This window comes from Odontomachus brunneus, unplaced genomic scaffold (assembly GCF_010583005.1).
Source record: "Odontomachus brunneus isolate Ranch 3 - 2012 unplaced genomic scaffold, Obru_v1 Obru_scaffold_007, whole genome shotgun sequence".
NCBI classification, from domain to species: domain Eukaryota; kingdom Metazoa; phylum Arthropoda; class Insecta; order Hymenoptera; family Formicidae; genus Odontomachus; species Odontomachus brunneus.
In genome coordinates, this window is record NW_022639457.1 from 3,281,832 (window position 1) to 3,301,093 (window position 19,262).

Sequence of the window (19,262 nt, forward strand, 5' to 3'; positions counted from 1 at the left end):
CCCCCCCCCCCCCCGAACCCCCTTTAACCGGTGGCTTCGCCCCCTGGACTCCCAGTTCATCCTTTGCAAATATATTCTTTGTATTTGTATTTTTTCTGGATTGCAAATATATTCTTTGTATTTATATGCACATGTGACTACGAAGCACATACATTTCGCTGTTTGTCGTCGGTGTGACAGTTTTCCTAACCTTAACAGTGATCAACTTTGTCAATTAATATCTCGCTTCACAGTAGAGAGCGACAATTTTTCCTAATAGAAAAGTTGTTTGCCTTTAAAAAATGCGTCGATTGAGTATATTTTCATCAAAATCGGAGGTGAAGTCTGTAAACTTAATAATTACCATAATTATGCCTGAGTACATTAGGCCTGTTCTTTGTAGTGCACTACTGAACTGATGCAATATATTGAAGTGAGACAAATATACGTTTTCTCAGTCTAACTTACTGCACTAGTTCAGCAGTGCAGCTACAAAAAAAAAAGAACAGGCCTATTATATTACACTATTGAATCGATGTATGAATCGAGTACAATGTACGAAACTTACTGTAGACACGGTTCTAGAACTTCGTTCGTGTTGTGAATTACCGGTGCTATCGGGCTCATCATCGATTGCGGGTTAATATTTTGCGATGTGCTCGGCCTCGGCACATTGGTCTGCGAGAGAAATTCACAGTATGCTAATGATCACACGTGTTCTTGAGAATGAATTTTCAGAAACAGATTTCCAGAAAAATTTTTAACATTTTATAGCTTACCGACAACGGCGGTGCCATAGAACCATCCTCGTTAGCATTTTTTGCAGGATTGTTGAGCAATTTCTTTAACTCGTTATCCTCGTGCACAACCGGTGTCATTCCGAAAGCGAGCGGCTTCTAGAGAGTATCAAAATCGCGTGGTTCGACATAGCACAACTACCTAACGTGCACAACTGCGAGTCAGCTACGGTCGAAGTGAAAATCGCGTCATTGCTGTAGAAAATGAATTCAGCAACATCTACACGCATACAGTACGAATCATGTTCGGATACTCGGCGCTTTAATCGTATGCTGGTATTGCAGATACCATGACTTAGAATTATCGACTAAAATTCCACAATGAATTCGATGTTACCGTAGCGGTTACCATAGCAACGACGTGATGAAATATTTTGATGTATACGATTTGACAGCTATTGACAGCCACTGAATGTAACGATGTAACGTCACAGTCCATTTTACAAATTAATTTGTGGTGCGTAATTTAACAATGAGCTCGATCCTCGGTGGTGGTGACAGTAATGAGAACGTCGTTATTTTCGACGTGTCAAAAAATGAAAGAAAACCGAACGATGAATTCAAAGTGCTGCAACGCAAACTGAAGGCAAAGTGGAAATTTATTGAGTGAGTGAAAAATTTTCGAAGCTATCAATGCAGCATACAAGTTATATCAACTGTGGGAACATTCGTATTAAAATGACAACTAATTTACATGTATGTTTTATAGGAATAATGAAGTTATATCACAGGAATCGTTGACAAATGCCAAAGTCTTAGTGTTGGCTGGACCGTTAGGTAAATTTACTGAATTGGAGATGAATTCTATTCGAACTTTCTTGAATTCCAGTGGCAATGTTCTTGTCACGCTTGGAGAAGGTGGTGAAAATAAGTCCAACACAAATATTAATTTCTTATTAGAAGAGTTTGGCATAATGGTAAATAATGGTATGTATGAAGTAACTATTAATAATATACAATTATAATCTTCCTTCTTATGCAGCTAAAAGAGTATAAATGTATACATACATATAAATAAGTATACATAAGCTTACGCATTAATTCTTCTGATCGCAGATAGCGTAGCTCGCATGAGTTATAGTCAAACAATGCATCCTAAGGAGTCTCTGATCCGCCAAGGCCTGTCAAACAAGTCTATCTTTTTGAAAAATCACAATGAATACATGTAAGGTATTACAACAAAATATGTCACAAGATCTTACAATAAGACAATAATATGTCTTAATTTTATATGTATCTACTTGAATAGATAGATGGGCCCTATTGTTAATAAGTATTCTTTCTAGTGGCGCGAAATTCTTGTATCCTTATGGCGCGACTTTAAACGTAGTGCAGCCATCCGTAGTCGCCCTGTCCAGTGGATCAGTCGCCGTTCCAATGAACAGACCAATTTGTGCCTATCATTGTATGAAAAACGGCGGCGGCAAGTTGGTTGTATTAGGCTCGTCCAGAATGCTGACGGACACTTACATAGAAAAGGAGAACAACGACGCGTTGCGCGAGATGATCTTTGACTTTTTCGAATTAGATGTCGCGGAGACCGTGAATCCCCACACCGATGACGTAGACGTGAGTTTGCACGAAATTATTAGATAATATGTGATTTATTAAAATTAATAAAGATTTATTAAAGCTCCCAGATACTTACCGCGGTCATGTTGGATTGTGACATCAGAAGTAAGAAATAACAGGTTGAGAATTCTTACATGCTATTTTCAAATAAAAAGATATTTGCACGAAAGAACATTTAAGAAAACTCTTCTCTTTTCTTGATAATCAATAAATAATAGTAAAATGAACCTAGTAAGATCATGTGAGGAAAGTTTTTTTTGCATTTACAAGAGATTGCTCAAGCAATCTCAAGTGTTCTCTCATAGAAATATCTTTTTATTTGAAAAAAGTGGTATACGTTTTCTTGCTTCTAATGTAATCAATTAAGAATTCTGCGGTGGGACCAGGATCAAGAATAAATTTTCTTAAGCAACAATCAACGAAGCTTATTTCTATGTGTGCAGTTTTGGGAATACAATTTCGTCCCGGATATAACGCAACACGCGGACAATCCGAAAGTTTGCACGCAGGATTTGGATAATATAGATATACCTCGTGAATACACAAAGCTATTCAAGCACCACTTCTATTCCATTAATTTGAATATGATACCGGCCTGTATAAAGGCATACGAAGCTCTGGGCGTGAAACACGAGCCACTCAGCTTGATATCGCCTCATTTCGAGGCACCCTTGCCTCCGACACAGGCATCGGCAAGTATCACGCAGAATACAAAAGTTATCTCTATTATGACGACTGATTTGTTATCTTCGTATAATGCAAAACCGAAAAATCAATCCATAGATATTTCCACCGAGTTTCCAAGAATTACCGCCACCTGCTTTAGAGCTGTTCGATCTGGACGAGGCGTTCAGTTCAGATTTATTAAAATTGTCACAGCTCACCAACAAATACACGGCGACGAAGGATCTATCAGGCAACAAAGAATTGGATCATTATATCAGGGAATTTGGAAGTATAATAAGAATAAACAATACCGACACACACACTGCTAAGGAAGTGTTGCATTCTGTTTTCCAGAAAATCTGCAGTTACAAAACAATGCATGATTAAGATTGTTAATTAAGATTAAGATTGTACAGAAGTTAACTTAATATATATAAAGTTTTTTTTCTAGTAAGCTGATAACAGTAAATATTTTTATCAACCTTCCACATCATGTATTTATTATTATTAGAGAATGTGGTTAAACTTTATATTTGATGTGAGTATATACGTTAGTGACGATTTCGAGCGTTTACTCAGTATGCATGCGCGAGAAAAATTTTTCTCAAATCCATCACTAATTCAACTAACTCTGTATAGGTTCGCCGATTTGTATGCATATGAAACAGTTAAGAGATTTTGTACTTGGTGAAGTATAGTTACCAATAGTTTCTGTTATAAATAAGAGTCACTATTATTTACGTTTATAGACGCATTTCTATAAAGGAAAGATTGGTGATCAAGAAACAAGGCGCGAGTCGCAAAAAAGTCGAACAGCTGATGAAGATCGTGAATTCCAGCTGTGCAATTGCGAAGACAGAATAATTATAAACACAAGTTTAGAGAAAGAAATAAGAACTCGCAAACGAAGATATCAATCAAAAAATAGGAAAAAGGGCAATTCGAGTTCAAGCACAGGACTAATAGTGCTATATAGGAGAATTCTTAGGAGTTCTATGGTGGAGTTAACGGCCATACAGGAATATCGTTTGAGGAAGAACCATGATTTTGATTGGGATCATGCCAAAGTTTTACATGAGGAACACTTTTACTTAAAACGCCTGATCTCAGAAATGATTTTCATCAAATTTCAGAAGCATGGTCTTAACTCACGAGAAAAGAATACTGAATATTTGGGCACCAGCTACTGCGGCTTGTTATGAAAATAAACTTTGTTTTGGTTTCCTTCTCTTCCACAAGTCGTTTCCGCAATGTTAATGCTAGATATATAAATCTGTAATTATTTGTATTTCGTAGACGTGGCGACGTTATCCTTAACAGGATCGGTTTACTTTTAGCTGAACTCAACAAAGGTATTTTATATTGTCAGTTTTAATTATTTATTATATTTCAATTTTATTTCTTATTTCTTATTTCTTTATTTCTTATTTCTTTATTTTATTTTATGATTTTTATAGTTATGACGGCTTCTCAATATAAATTAACTACTTAATATTATTTCGGTAACGGTCTTGTCAGCTTTAATATTGCGATTAACATTCATGTCAAGTTACGCAGGTCTTTAACTAATTGTAATACGTTCGTGTCATAAACCTTAAGTTTTTTATTATCACTGAAGAGGATTCATGGTTGAGCTGAAATGTATGATTGTTTTATATTGATTATTCATGTTCAATAAATATTACACGATTTCCTAACACAAGGAAGATTTTTTTACCCATATGGTATATAGCACTATTAGTCCTGTGCTTGAACTCGAATTGCCCTTTTTCCTATTTTTTGATTGATAAACACAAGTTATATATGAAAATGTTGCTGCAGTACACCTCAATGACGGGACGTGAGATGAGCAAGGACGTAGCGGGAATGAATTCTGGATCCTCCAGGGACGACAGCAGCACAGACAATTCACGGTTCAACCAGCTCGCGGTGCAACTGCAGGAGGATACCGTAGATTCGACAAAACTAGTAAAACTACCTCCTTTCTGGAAGAACTACCCAGTACTATGGTTTATACAGGTAGAATCTACATTTGCGTTATCTAGAATTACTAGCGACGAGGTAAAGTACAGATGCATCATACAAAACCTAGAGCCCGCGGTTATGCCGTTTGTTTCGGATCTGTTGATGAACCCACCCTTCGTAAATCGATACGAAACGATCAAGCAAAAGATCATCAGTTTGTTCGAAGAGACAGACGAGTGCAGGCTGCGGAAATTACTGCAAGGATACGAGCTGGGCAAAGAGAAACCGTCACATTTTCTACAACGACTAAAGGACTTAGCTGGTGTGCGATGCAGCGATGCAGTAGTGCGAATCCTCTTTCTAGAGCATCTACCTGATAATGTCAGAAAAATACTGGCCATCAGTGAAGTCACTAACCTATCCAAGTTAGGCCTGCAAGCTGACAAAATCATTGAGATATCAAATGCCAACGTATCGCAGATAATCAGCTCAGATCAGAGAAAGGAAAATAACAATGACAGCATGTCAGAGTTCAGTGAGCTGCGTGAGGCTGTGGAAGCCATAGCTGCAGAATTAAATGAGTTGAAGCACCGACCACACTGTGCCAGACAGAGGAGTAGCTCCAGAGACAGATACAGCAAGCGCAGAGTACCAAAGTCTCCCAGACCAAAAGCCAAGATATGCTACTACCACAAAAAATTCGGAAACAGGGCCTTTCGATGCTTGCTTCCTTGCGCATATAAATTGCAAGCGGAAAACTAGACGCGTCGCAGGGTCAGGAGACGAGACTGGATGGCGTAAGATCATCTCGTCTCATAGTCGTGGATCGAAGCGAAGGAACAAGATTTCTGGTGGACACAGGCGTGGATGTATCTATCTTGTCGAGAAGCATGGTAAATGGAAAATTTAATTTAGATAAATATAAACTATACGTGGCTAATAATACGCTGATTAATATTTACGGTATGAAGCTAGTCAGTGTAGACTTAGGAATAAGACATAAGACGGAATGGACGTTTATAGTAGCTGACGTGAAACAGGCGATTATAGACGCTGACTTTCTAGAACATTACGGATTGTTGGACATCAGACGCAAGATGCTACAGGACCAGACAACGAAAATTCAGGTGCCCGGCGAGGTCGTGAATCAGGAAATAGGAGAGATTATTACGTTTGATACTGCCAGCCCATTTGCCGATTTGTTGAAAGAGTTCTCGAAACCGGTGAGTGGGAAGCAACTGAGATATGACGTCAGACATCACTTAGTTACAACTGGATCACCGGTAGAACCGGCACGGAGATGGTAGAACCGAACGGAGAAAGAGCGCAAGCAATACGTGAGCAGAACAAGTCGGACATTGGGATCTGCAGACCGAACAGCCAGTGGATCGATTCTAGCTCCAAAGAGAGACGGAGATTGGCGGTTATGTGATGATCACAGACGCTTGAAAAAAGTAACGTTGTCGGATAAATATCTCATCTTTATGACTTTGCATAGAAGTACTCGCAAGATGTACAATTTTCACAACATAGATGTAGCATGTTCATGCCACCAGACATCTGTAACAGAGGATGACAGAGAGAAGACAGTATTAATAACGCTATTCAGTCTATACAATGTCATGCCATTTGAATTGAGGAATGCGACGCAAACATTTCGAAGATTCATGAACCAGATACTGTAAGGAGTAAACCATTGTTATTGGTACATTAGTATGAACAGCAGCAAAATTAGTTTATGGAGTAACGATTAAACTACCAGCAGAATATTGACGAACACTCAACAACAAGATCTACATGTATTTATTGAGAAATTCCGAGAGATATCGACCTACGTGTATTTATTGAGGAGATGAGAGATAACGACCTACATGTATTTATTGAGAAATTCCGAGAGAAGATGAGAGATCAAACTATCACCAACAGCACACCGCTGCCGGAAAAAAATTATTTTTCCACAGAAAGCTCAAGATTCATGTACACATGTATTCGCACGTATGGATAAGACAAAGGGACCACTAGACCTTACGGAGAACCTTGTCCTATCTTCTGCAAAATTTCCAGTTTTTTTGTTTCAGATTTTATACAAAGGCGAGACAATGAGTGTTCCTATCGAAAGACTGAAATCAGTATTTATTGAAACATTTGTCGAGATCGAGACTGCCATAAACATGGACGATCAGCTCTGCATGTTCAGAACAGACAAATCTAGGATGTACTCCAGAAAGAAAATTCGCGCCTTAATTGAGAGCTTGGCGCTTCGGTGGGGGGAAGGGGGAATATATGAGCCAACGCACAAGCACATCTGTAACATGTTACGTTAGGGTGCGTTTAGATGGAGAAAGAAATAGCGGAACGGAAAAGAGATATGGTCAGCCAATCAGAGTAATTCCGTTCTGTTGTTTGATAGATAGGTTTCACATGGCACAGAACTGTTACGGAATGTAACAAAACGGAAAACATTCTAACCTATCAACATCGAAAATTTTACAATTGATAAGTTGATAGGATCATCAATTATTAATTGATGTTGATAGGAACATCAACTATTAATTAATGTTGATAGGAACATCAATTATTAATTGATGTTGATAGGTTAGAATGTTTTGCGTTTTTGTTTCGTTTCGTAACAGTTATGTGCAGTTGTGTGAAACCTACCTATCAAACAACAGAACGGAATAAAACGGAATTACTCTGATTGGCTGACCCCCACTATATCTCTTTTCCGTAACTGTTCCGTTACGCTATTTCTTTCTCCATCTGAACGCACCATCGACATATAGGGCTGCGTTCAGATTCCCCACCCGGGTGTATTCTATTACTAGAACTGCTATAGTATATGTCACATATACTATAGTGTTTCTAGTAATAGAGTGCACCCGGATGAGGAATCTGAACGCACCCTAGAATGGACTGCTAAATGAAGTGATAGGAATAGGAACAGATGTAGAGTGAGGCAGACAATAGTAGGACACTTTCCGTCTCTGTTTACTGAAATTTGAATAGCTGCAGCAATTTCAGCAATACTGTATCCTGCGAAAGTCAGGCTGCAAGCTAGACGCAAAAGTATTATTTCACGCTACATCTTTATTACGTTGCTCGAAAATATCATGTAATACAAAAATTAAAATAGTACATTTTGTCCAGTTAACCAATTAATACTACTGCATATATAATATCGAGTTGTATTTCTTTTTCTACCTACCTATTTACATATGTATTCATACTTATTCTCATTTCAATACTAATGAAATGTTATTATGTATAAAATAGTAATTACAACCGAGTATTCACGAAAATGGCGACCTTACGGTTCGACGATACTCGAAATGATTGGTCAATTCTTAAGCTAGCCACACACACTTTTCGTAACAGTAAGACGTAACGTAAAAATTCACCAATTACAATCGAGTATTCATAAAAATGGCGACCTTATGATTCGACAATTCTCAGCATGATTGGTCAATTCTTACGTTATGTTTTACGGTTACTGTTACGGAAAGTGTGTGTGGCTAACTTTAGGGCCTGAGCACAGACTTTTGCATAACGCATAATGCATAACACATAAGGAAATCAATCAATCAGAGTCATTCATTCCTATCCTGGAAAGAGAAATAAAGATCTCTGATTGGTTGATTCCCTTATGCGTTATACATTATGAGTTATGCAAAAGTCTGTGCTCAGGCCCTAACGATACGTCTTACATTACTATTATGTCAATTCGTGTGAGGCGCCCCTAAAGCTGGTGGCACATAGAAAAACTTAAGCAGTAAGACGTAAGCAGTAAGCGAATCAGCCAATCACAGTCGTTGATTCTTGGACCGTAAGAAGAATCAATGACTGTGATTGGTCAATTTGCTTACTGCTTACGTTTTACTGTTTAAGTTTTTCTATGTGCCACCAGCTTTAAGGTTCGGATACTTGCGGAAAGACACTTGCGGAAAGTGGTACGTTGATTGGCTACCACTTTAACGCTCGACGCTCAATGCTCCCATGTAAAGGTACCTTTATGCATGCGCACGAAGGCTTCCGCGTGAAAAAAATCCCCCACGCAGCGCATCATTAGGTACTACAAACGCTCATTGGCACATTCCGTTAGATCTAAAAATATACATCAATCAGATGCAAGAGTTCACTAAACATTTTTAAGCGGTTGCAATACTGCGTTCTATAATTTGGCAACCCTGAAAGTGTCGTTTATCAGTATATTCTAAGCGTTGTGAGAAGTTTGTAGACAAATTGTGGAAACGTTGAACATTAAGAAATCAACAAATTGAGACTTATAATTATTCTTGTGTTGATTAATTTAACGCTATCGCTAACACTTTATTTATTTGTTATACGTGTCCAAATATTCAACTCAATTTCCAATATCAATATAATAGTAGTATTATAGTATAGTAGAAACTTGTGACATTACACTACCATGTAATCATTGATTTCATTGGAAATATTTAAAAGGCTATGGTTATAATTGGTCGCAAAAGAATTGTTTTGGTGGGATTCTAAATTTGGTCTTTGTGTAATTATAAAATATAGTTAGCGAAAATGTCTGTGTTTTTCGTAAATGCGTAAGTAAAAACACGTGTTCTCACTTTTAGGTTATAAACTACTAAATACGTACAGATAAACACTTGTATAACTATGCTACTGTATCAAAATGTATTGTAGAAATTATATACAAATTTTATGTAAAAATCGATGTATCTGAATCGATGTAAATTAATATATAAAAATTTAATATCAAGGTATCAATGAGACATTAAGTTATAATTGAATTTAACAGATCAATACGTTATTAAGCTGCTACAAAATTTCCCGTTAAGAGAGCTAATTAAGAAATTGTTTGCTCGTAAAAACGATCATTCTGTCTTTATTTTTCACTTTATTTCTTAAGATCTAACACTTTTACTATAGTCCTAAAGCAAATAAAACCAACTGGACAGCAAGAAAAAAAAAGTTGGTTACAAATTGATATATTATTCAAATATTTATTACTTGTTTTAGTAATCAGGATAGCGAAGTAGAAGGAGACTCAAATGGTGACTTGCAAATTGCATCACCAGGTAGTTCCGAAGCCCAACAATGCTTGGCTCAGTTCTGGCCAAAAGTTACGGAGGAAATCAAGAAGATCACAACTGTTAGTACATTGTGTCATGATGGATGCACAATGAAGTAGAATCCTTCATCATTTTTATATTAAATTATTTATTTTTTATTTTACAGATGGACCTGAAAACACAATCCTTGCCATTAGCAAGGATAAAGAAGATTATGAAGTTGGATGGAGATGTAAAAATGATAAGCGCTGAAGCTCCTATGCTCTTTTCCAAAGCAGCAGAGATTTTTATACATGAACTGACTCTACGAGCTTGGGTGCATACAGAAGACAACAAACGACGTACACTCCAACGGAACGATATCGCTATGGCGATCACAAAATATGATCAGTTTGATTTTCTCATAGACATAGTACCGAGGGACGAACTGAAGCAGAGCAAAGCACAGGCCGACAGCACTGTACGTACATCCATGAACTCTGATCAGGTGCACTATTACTTTCAATTGGCACAACAACAAGCTTCAGCCAATCAAAATGTGCAGAATAATAGCAGCACCACACAGCCCATACAAATTGTGCAGCCTTCCGCCGGTCAAATCCAAACGATCAATATCGGGAGTCCCGTTGAACAAGTATATTTCCTTCCTCTCGACTAATCTAAGAGAAAGAAAAAAAAGGAACTCGTGCACACAATAATCTTTTGCCTCTCTGCGAATTTCAGGAAGCTGCCAGTACGAATACAACACAGACTGTCACAGTACAAAGTCCACAGCAGTCGTCTGGTCAGCAAATTATTCAGTTGCAACAAGCACAACAATCACCCAGCTCACAAACTGGAGGACTACAAATCATACAGCAAGTAGTTGCTCCGAGTGGTGAAGTTCAGAACATACCTGTAAGTAATGAAGTTCAGAACATCCCTGTAAGTAGAAACTAAATTTTTTTTTGTTATATCTTGCTCACACGCATTTTGTCCCAACTTTTTTATTTATTTCTTTCAGATTCAATTGACACCCCAACAACTACAGATGATTCGTATGCAAGTACAAGGCGGCAGTAATCAGCCGATAATAATACAGACCGCTCCAATACAAACTCAGCCACAACTTATACAGGTTGCACAAGGCGCGCAAGCTCCGGTTTTCATACAGACCACTAGTGCCGATACTGAATAATATTCATTATCATACTTTTAGAATAAAATTAAGTTGATAATTTTAAAATTATTAAACTATGTCATAATTTTGAAGTATAAGAAATAATTATCATATGCGAGAAAGTAAATATATTTCTCTTGTAAATTGTGATATTTCATTTTTTTTCCTATTCTTCTCTCTCTATCTATCTTGTCCTTTCTATTTCGAGTGAAATAGGCAAATTACATTTACGAAATCGACGAGTTTGCGTAGTGCAATATAAGTTTAAACATTGACAAATAATTAAATAATTAATAATTAAATAATTAATAATTAAATAATTAATAAGCCAGGTCACAAGAAGCATATATTGTTTTTAGCAAAACAATCACTGCCAGGTATGGGCAAATTACTTGTCAATGTTTAAACTTATATTTTACTACAAGAAAGTCGTAAGAAATAATCGTAATCATGATTTTCACAGTTCTACAAGACTTTTGCAAATTGGCCTTGGATTATCTGCAGAAGGGCCCAAATGTTAAAGTGTACAATGCTGTTGCTCGTGAATAGTTGATTGTTGCTATTTTCAAAATGTGACGCAGACCGACAATCTCAACATATCATGCACTAGTTATTAGAATTTTCTAAACATACGCAATATATATTTGTTATTTATTGATTATTTAAAGAAGCGCTAACAATGTATAGCTTATAAGCCATATTTAGAGGCAATGTTATCAAGAATTTACAATGAGGGCTTTAATGTTAAGAACTGTTATGCTGTTATGCCTTAATGTTATGCTGAATACTAACATAATGTCTTGCAGTTTGCACTATTTTTCCTACTTGGTTTCATACAATTGTAAATACTTTTATATAGTGAAAGTACAAATGTCAAAGCATAAAAAATACTATTGTATGAAAAACAAAAAAAGAATTTTGTAGAATATGAAAGATAGTATGTTATAGGATTGTAAATGTTTTTATAGAATGAAAGTATAAATATCAATGCATGATAAAACATTATATAAATTATATAAAATATTATATAAAAAAATTTTATAAATAAATTTTGTTTGCAAATTTTTTTAATCAATATTTGGTACTTTTTCATATATTCACAGCACTTAAAAATATAATTATTTTTATAATTCTCTGGGACAAAATATAAAAACAGTACAAACTACAAAACTCTAGTCATATACATTTGTATATCTGACTATATTTAAGACTTAATAACTTCATAATTAACTCTATTATTCTGTTGTTTTGTGCTTATTGCAGAGAAGCTGAACATTGAGTTGGATGTAATTAAAAATTCAGTTGAGGGTTTGGTTAATCTCTTACTTGAAGCAAGCAAACATAAAGTAAGATCTACAACAATAAAATAAAAGTCTCTGTGTAAATAGCTAAATGTTACATTATTAATATTATTATATAAATATTGTTTATTGTATTTGTATTTTATAGTTGAACACAGAAGATTTGGGATTCTCCTGTCCCTAGATAACACAGAGATGCTGTTCGGAAGCGACATCTTTGGCGCGATCCCGAGCGCACATCGAGATCGAGATCGAGATTTCAAGACAGCTAATGGGCATCGCGGAAAAGAAGCAACAATGGACATATCCATGACTTTTTTTTAGTTGGATGAGCTTTTCAATATTGTGCATAGAAAATTACATTATCGAATTGAAACTCTACCCGAGAATATCCATATATTTTACACAAATAAATATGTTTATATTCTTATGTAACATACATACACAAATATTTGTAACAAATATGCTTATATTCGTGGCGCGTAATCGTGCGTACTGGCATTGTTATAAGACGCTGATCGAAGGGTTGGTCACTGAAGCGAAATGAGGTGAATCGAGGCGATGTAAGGTGAAGAATAAAGATAAGCAGCCAACGCAAGATGTAATCTGATTCGTACGTCGCGTTCCTTAGCCGCTGGCTGCTTCGCATGGCTGAGCTTAGGACTGGCTGGTGCAACTTGTATTATGTTTCACGTTGCTGCGGTTCTTGTCTGGCGAGTCCTGAGGCTCAGAATCTTCAATAGCCTCGAAATGTCACGTATAACAGTAACTATACGCACTTTTATTAATACGTTATAACGTGCGCTTTCAAGTAAAATGCTCCATTTACCTTACAGAAATGTGCAACGAATAATTGTATGAAAAATACCATATTTTTCGCATGCTTGCGTATATGTATGGAATACCGCGATAACGCCGACGATAAGTCGACAACGTTGCTTTCTTCGACAGTAAGAGACATCATTTTGCAAGAGGTAAAATGAGTCGAACGAAAATTAAAGACGTATGTCATATATTTAATTGCAGACACTTTTATTAATGAATGTGAATTTCTGTCTCTTTCTTTCTCTTTCCCTCCTTTTCTTTTACCCCCGTTTTCTTACCTGAGTTCATACCTTTCTCGTCCAGGTCAAAGTTCATCTATGTTTGCAAGATGAGGGAGAGGGACAGAGAGAGGGAGAAATAGAAGTAAATTTTACAATTCCTGTCTCCGCGATTAGGTGTTCGATTTTAATGTAAGAAGATCCTTTCAATTCGATTTCAATTTATCCATTAGTTATCGAGAATTCCAACTTTGGGGTGAAACGACGACGTGGGATAAGATAAAATAAGAGAACTCCGACTGAAGGGATGTCGAAGACCGATATTTGCCGATGTATTAAAACACGATCGATCCAAATACCAATTCGCCGCGAAACCCTCGAGTATATAGGGTGCTGAGAAACCACGCGTGCGATGGCTTCGCTTACACTTATATTCCCTTCTCGCCAATTGAATATTGACTTCTGCCGATAAAACCTCCACGTCTCGAACTATCTGTGCTTCTTTTATAATTTCTCAATCCTGAACATCGAATAAGTAGTCTTTAAGCGGGAGCTGCTCGTTAAAATCAAGATATGTTTCATTCCGTTAAACTGTTTTCTGAACCACATTTAAGAGGATGTTTTCGACGCAGACTTCGTTGCGAACGCGTAATCTTCCCTCTGCGACCTGTCCGAAACGACCACCAAACGACACCAAAGCGCATACCCTAAACGAAACGGGGCAGGACACACGCGGTATAAGCGGCGCGTCCTTTTTATTAGTACGGAACAAAGATGCGCTCCCATTTAGTGACGCTGCCGCTGTGGTCCTGGTTGCCAGGGGAACCACGAGCACGCAACGTCGCGACGCCGATGTCTGCGACGATTTTAATCGAGAAAAAAAAAGCGCGATGCCAGGAAAGGAGCAAACGCGACGATTTCCCGTCACGTTTCCACCGTTCCACTGGCAATAAGAAGAACGAAAAAAGAAGAGGACAGAAGGAGATCTTGGCGAGACGATTATCGTCATCGTCCTCGTGAAATAAGCGGAAGTCATTAACGCGCGGCCACGACATCGAAATTCGAACTCGTCGTCGTTGTCGTCGACGACGATCGTCGCATTGAACTCGGTGAGTATGTGTGTGTGCACGGCCGATTTAAATTTCGACGGGCACAGCCTCCCGATAGAGCCTCCACCTCGCCACCCCGTGATCTACGCCACTGTCGGAATACTCGGATTTCACGACATGTTTACAAAGATCCTAGAGATAAGTTGAGAATGGCCGCCGCAGAGCCCCATGCCTCCTCCATGGGTGTAAGGTGACAGCTGCCTGCGCCTGCGTTACATGCACACACAGGGTGTCCCGCGCCGAAAATCATTCATTCGTCATTCGCGTTGGCGCGCGAGGACGAGTTCGAACGGTGGGAATGCCGACTCAATTCGCGCGCGTGCGGAATACCACCGCCACTGCGGAAAGTCGCTCGAGCGATCCCGTCTGCTTGGCCCTGCGAGCCGACGGAGACGTGCTGCTTGTTCGGATCTCTCCTCCTTGACGTTGCCGATGATGACCTCCGTCGCCAATGCGCGCCTCTTTTGATTCTTGTCGGGTCAACGAAAAGAACATCCGACGACCGCAACTCCGATAGCATTTCGCAGATCTGCAAAAGTACACAAATTTAGAAGAATTTTTAGAGATGTATTCCATGAAATTCCGAGTACATAATAAAGTGGATGAGATATGGCTTGTCGACTTTTTCTTATTATTGCACACCTGTTTCTCGTGAAAACTTGTCGGTTACTTCAAAGATTGATACTGCGGAATCAGTTGAAAGAATCAGTTGAATAAAATGAATGTCCCGTTGTTCTTCCAAGTGTCCCCGTTCAAAGTGTTCGTGACTTGATTATATCGTTCCTGAAAGGTTACGAACAGAAGAAGCAACAGAGGCTCTAGGAACCCTTGACGTACCTTGTCCGTCAACAAACTTTGCATCTAATAATTATAATAATCCAATTATTAACAATCATATTTGGAATATTCTATACACTCCCATGAATTTTGTGTTCGCTGATGTATTTTCCTTGAAGTATTGCAGTCAGATATGTGTAAGAAAGCTGACGTGGAAAAGTCGTTAGTTCCATTCTGTCTTGAACAGAGAAAGGACCTCCTTCAACCATCTTACTTCCTACCAGGAATGTTTCTGGGAACACATTTTTCGGTCGGTCACTCGTAAATATCGGTAACCAACGGTCTTTGTTCTTAGCAATGGGACACCCTGTGTATAACGAAGGGAGAACGCACGTCGGTACATACCTACCTACCTACTCACACCGATGTCCTTGTTGCACACATATCCACTCTGTTTCCCCGCGTCCCAACACACCGCGCACATCGGCAAAAGGGAGAGAGATAGATAGATAGATAAATAGAGAGAGATATATCTCGCTTACTTAGCTCGGCCCGAAACTCACCCGCAGGACCTCCGCACATGTGTGTGCATTTACCTTTGCAGGAATGTACTTTAGGTACGTGTCACGTGTTCGGTGCGAAAAGCGCGCGTTAACTGCAACGCTTTAAGAGCGGGCGTCCAGCTCGCCGGCGTCTAATCGCGAATTCATCCTGAAATCCTGTGGAGTAACACGCTTGCCCTTTACCTTTGCCAAGTGGACTGCCAAGTGGAGGTCCAGCAAGCCATGAGAGACACCCCTTCGCCGTGTCATTACCGTCACCCTTCTTTACGAGTTTTCCAATCGATAAATGCGCCCGCCTCACGGATCTTCCTCGGATCTCCATCGACCGACGTTTGTATACATCTGCCTGTTGATCATTGACGGCTAAGGAGGATCGATAGTTGCTTTCGGCAACACCCCAATTATTATCCGGCATATACAACCCGGCTTCGTCCTGATGAACTCCAGTGACACCGTATGTACCTCTACATCTCCGCACTTTTCCTAGAGCGCTCGTCTATACGTGATGTACCTGGGTGGTCGTTACACTACGTATATATACATTTGCGTTATGTATGTGTACACTGTTCATACGTGCACGTGGGTAGACCACAAGCTTCCCGCATACTTCGTAAGACTCAACCGAACTTGCTCGCCCTCGCTCTCTCTCTCTCTCTTTGTCTTGCTCTCTCGCGGTCTCCGCGCCGGTGTCGGATTTGTCTGCGCACACGAGAGCAAGTATATACGCCGCTTCTCGCGGCGCGAGCTCCATGCCATTATATCATAAAGGTACCAACCACCATTCCGCCATCTCTCCTCCGCTCGGCGGCGGTGGGTCGGCCGACCCACAGGATGTCGACGCCATGTCTGCCTCGAGACAGGCGCACCTACCTCTCCTTATCACCCGCCTTACGTCGTCTTACGTCTTGCGCGACTCCCCCGGGAGGCGCAATGACATCCGCGCCACGTAACGATATTTCCGATATTTCTCTTGCGAACGGCGTATCGTGTTTGTCTCCCAGGGTTACTACGAGTCGCAAGCTCCCGCGAGGAAAAGCGTGTTGAATTTGATTCCTGCGGCCGGCTGATGGTAGACAATAGTACGGGCACTCTCGTGGAAATTCCGTATTCTGAAGCTGTTGCTGCTCAAATTTAGAAAAACACATGATTCAAATACGCAAAGTATTTCATGTTGAAATACGTGAACGTCTGTGTCTTCTTAGACTTTCACGTGAAGAATAGGAAAGTACAATTTTTCAGTAGACTCACTAGAATAGTCCACTGTTTCTGTGGGTCGATGATGTCGCTCTTTAGAATACAGAATACGCACTGCATACGTGAAACAAATGGACAGCACTGCAATGAGACCTGAACGCAGCTGTCAAAGAGATAAATGGAGATCGCCGATCTTCTCTATAAATCCGAAGAGGATCCCGTTGTCCGATGCACCGTGAAAACACAAAAACTGGATTATCCGACCCCTCGCGTTTGCTTACCTATTATGTAAAAGCATTATACTCTTTGTCATTCGTCACAAAGCCTCGATAAAGATGATCGTGCATCCTGAATTTTCGCCGTAACAGTGTGAACGGGGATTCACTCGTCGATGGGAACGACTTTCCTGAAAATCGTACACGCTAGCGAAAAACAGATAGAAAATGCTCGTGTTGTCGCAGGAGAAACTTTGTGCACAAAAGGCAATATATATGCCTGCTATGCATTTTGTTTAAACACTTTTCTTCGATATATTTCAAAACGTAGTCGACAACCCAATGATAAAACTACTAATTTCTACAAATTCTCTCATTGAACCATCGATTGCGTTTTAAAATGAGCAATACATGAGCAACTGCACGAGGAGCAACAAAAGATATCGATTGTAGACAGAAGAGATCGCTCAGGACGCGAAAGTTTCTCGAGATGCTTTTATGGTAACGTTAGCGAGACTTTTAACGAAATTTGAGAGTCCATCAGGCTGGCTAGGAAACGTACAATGGATGTTGGTACAAGACGTAGAAAATTACATTGCCGCTCGTGTTGTTGCTCATTCTCGTCAGCTCGTTCTTGAAAAATGTAGACTCACTCTCCCTCTTGTAACCTTGTAGTTACATTAGCCGCAAAGAGGCCGAGCCGAAAACGCGTTGGCCAAATGTAATTTGTCCTGAAAAAAAGATACCGCGGTGAAACGGGTAAATAATCGCGAGCCTAGTCGCAATTGCGAACGTTTGGAATTCAATCTCAATGCGCGATATATTTCACTCGGTTTAACAATAAATTTTCACCACGCCGAATTTTCTGAGTTCTCAGGGACGAAGGGAGCCGCACGCTAATTTCCCCGCGAGTGGCCGTCCTTCGCCCTCCATTATTTCACTCACGACGTAGACTCTAATTTATTTTGTCACGCGGTGACAGAGGAAGCGAATATCTCGCGACGCTTTTATCGCGCCGTAATCGATAAAACGAGAAAAAAGGACGCGGGAACATTCTCGCCTTCCAGGAACCCACCGAGTATGACGTAGTGCTGGTGCGGACCTCCCGTCAAGAATTCCTCTATAATAAAAAAAGATGGAAAAAACCTGAAAGGCTGGCAAGCGCAAAACAAACGAGGAGACTTGACGGCCGGCGAATTCGGGAACCCGTTCAAGAGAGAGAGCGCGATTCCTTTCGATTCTTCGACGTTAATTTCTCGCTAGTCGTCCTCACACCGAGCTGAATCCGTATCGACGTAACTCGATGTTGAACCTGCAAACATAGAACGCAAAAAATAATAAAAATAGAAATGAACACACAGTGAGCGCGTAGTCCGGCCGACAATTGAATACGTACGTGTGAAAAACGCGCGTCACCTTTCTTCTGTCTTTGCGTAGCCGATTTGTCGGGTCCTGAGAAACACGTATTCTACGATCCTTATCAAGATCACCCATAGATCCCTTTAATCGTTGTCCCACGTTTCTCCTGGTGATTCTGAAAAACCTGTCTCGTCGCGGAGACAGAGAGGAGAAGAGAGAGAAACGTCATTGCCGAGCGATTCGTACAAACGAACGGTGACAGGAGGTGACAATTATTCGACCGGGTTGGACGGCGGGGTTGAGGTTGAAGTTCGAAAGGAGTAGACTGTCTTCCTCCCTCGTGCGCGAGCAGCTCAGCAGCCACTGTTCTCCCTCTTTCTCGTCTTCATCGTCGTCTACCTCTCTCCTTTCTTATCTTTCGCGCCATCACTCACCACACGTTATGGCTCGTTAGTCCCTCTCACTCTAATTAACGAACGACCTGTGCGCGCCCGCCAGTGAGA

The 19,262-nt window shown here is 39.7% G+C and overlaps 4 protein-coding genes and 1 long non-coding RNA gene across 7 annotated transcripts in view; 3 read left to right on the forward strand and 2 right to left on the reverse strand.

Annotated features, from left to right (window-relative positions):
• The window catches only part of LOC116853962 (TATA-box-binding protein-like), a 2,688-nt gene extending 1,724 nt beyond the window's left edge, over window positions 1–964 (reverse strand). The window contains exons 1-2 of the mRNA XM_032835362.1: window positions 759–964; window positions 548–657 (exon numbers count right to left, since the gene is read on the reverse strand). Coding sequence (XP_032691253.1) covers window positions 548–657; window positions 759–857 — 209 coding nt within the window. The 5' untranslated portion in view covers window positions 858–964. The remainder of the gene's footprint in view (window positions 1–547; window positions 658–758) is intronic.
• Window positions 965–1,109: 145 nt separating this feature from the next.
• LOC116853959 (intraflagellar transport protein 52 homolog) lies at window positions 1,110–3,401 on the forward strand. The gene is made up of 6 exons (XM_032835358.1): window positions 1,110–1,382; window positions 1,486–1,703; window positions 1,833–1,941; window positions 2,063–2,345; window positions 2,792–3,040; window positions 3,132–3,401. Exons 1-6 carry the CDS (start codon window positions 1,249–1,251, stop codon window positions 3,399–3,401), a joined length of 1,263 nt encoding a protein of 420 aa, XP_032691249.1. The 5' UTR covers window positions 1,110–1,248.
• A 111-nt stretch (window positions 3,402–3,512) lies between these two features.
• On the forward strand, window positions 3,513–8,155 carry LOC116853960. The gene is made up of 2 exons (XM_032835359.1): window positions 3,513–4,366; window positions 4,836–8,155. Exon 2 carries the CDS (start codon window positions 4,845–4,847, stop codon window positions 5,739–5,741), a length of 897 nt encoding a protein of 298 aa, XP_032691250.1. The 5' UTR covers window positions 3,513–4,366; window positions 4,836–4,844; the 3' UTR covers window positions 5,742–8,155.
• Window positions 8,156–9,168: 1,013 nt separating this feature from the next.
• On the forward strand, window positions 9,169–11,342 carry LOC116854003 (nuclear transcription factor Y subunit gamma-like). 2 transcript variants are annotated; one of them, XM_032835429.1, is made up of 5 exons: window positions 9,169–9,550; window positions 9,987–10,119; window positions 10,206–10,673; window positions 10,763–10,963; window positions 11,043–11,342. In XM_032835429.1, exons 1-5 carry the CDS (start codon window positions 9,528–9,530, stop codon window positions 11,214–11,216), a joined length of 999 nt encoding a protein of 332 aa, XP_032691320.1. In that variant the 5' UTR covers window positions 9,169–9,527; the 3' UTR covers window positions 11,217–11,342. The 2 variants fall into 2 exon arrangements, with proteins under 2 accessions (XP_032691320.1, XP_032691321.1); XM_032835430.1 differs by having other exon boundaries at window positions 10,763–10,936.
• Window positions 11,343–12,985: 1,643 nt separating this feature from the next.
• LOC116854066 lies at window positions 12,986–18,943 on the reverse strand. Of its 2 annotated transcripts, XR_004380076.1 has the most exons (7): window positions 18,797–18,943; window positions 18,476–18,712; window positions 18,054–18,131; window positions 17,240–17,591; window positions 15,834–17,112; window positions 15,294–15,720; window positions 12,986–15,180 (listed from the first exon to the last, which is right to left on the reverse strand). It is a non-coding gene; the product is annotated as an uncharacterized LOC116854066 (long non-coding RNA). The 2 variants fall into 2 exon arrangements; XR_004380075.1 differs by having other exon boundaries at window positions 15,294–17,112.
• Between the last annotated feature and the right edge of the window lie 319 nt (window positions 18,944–19,262).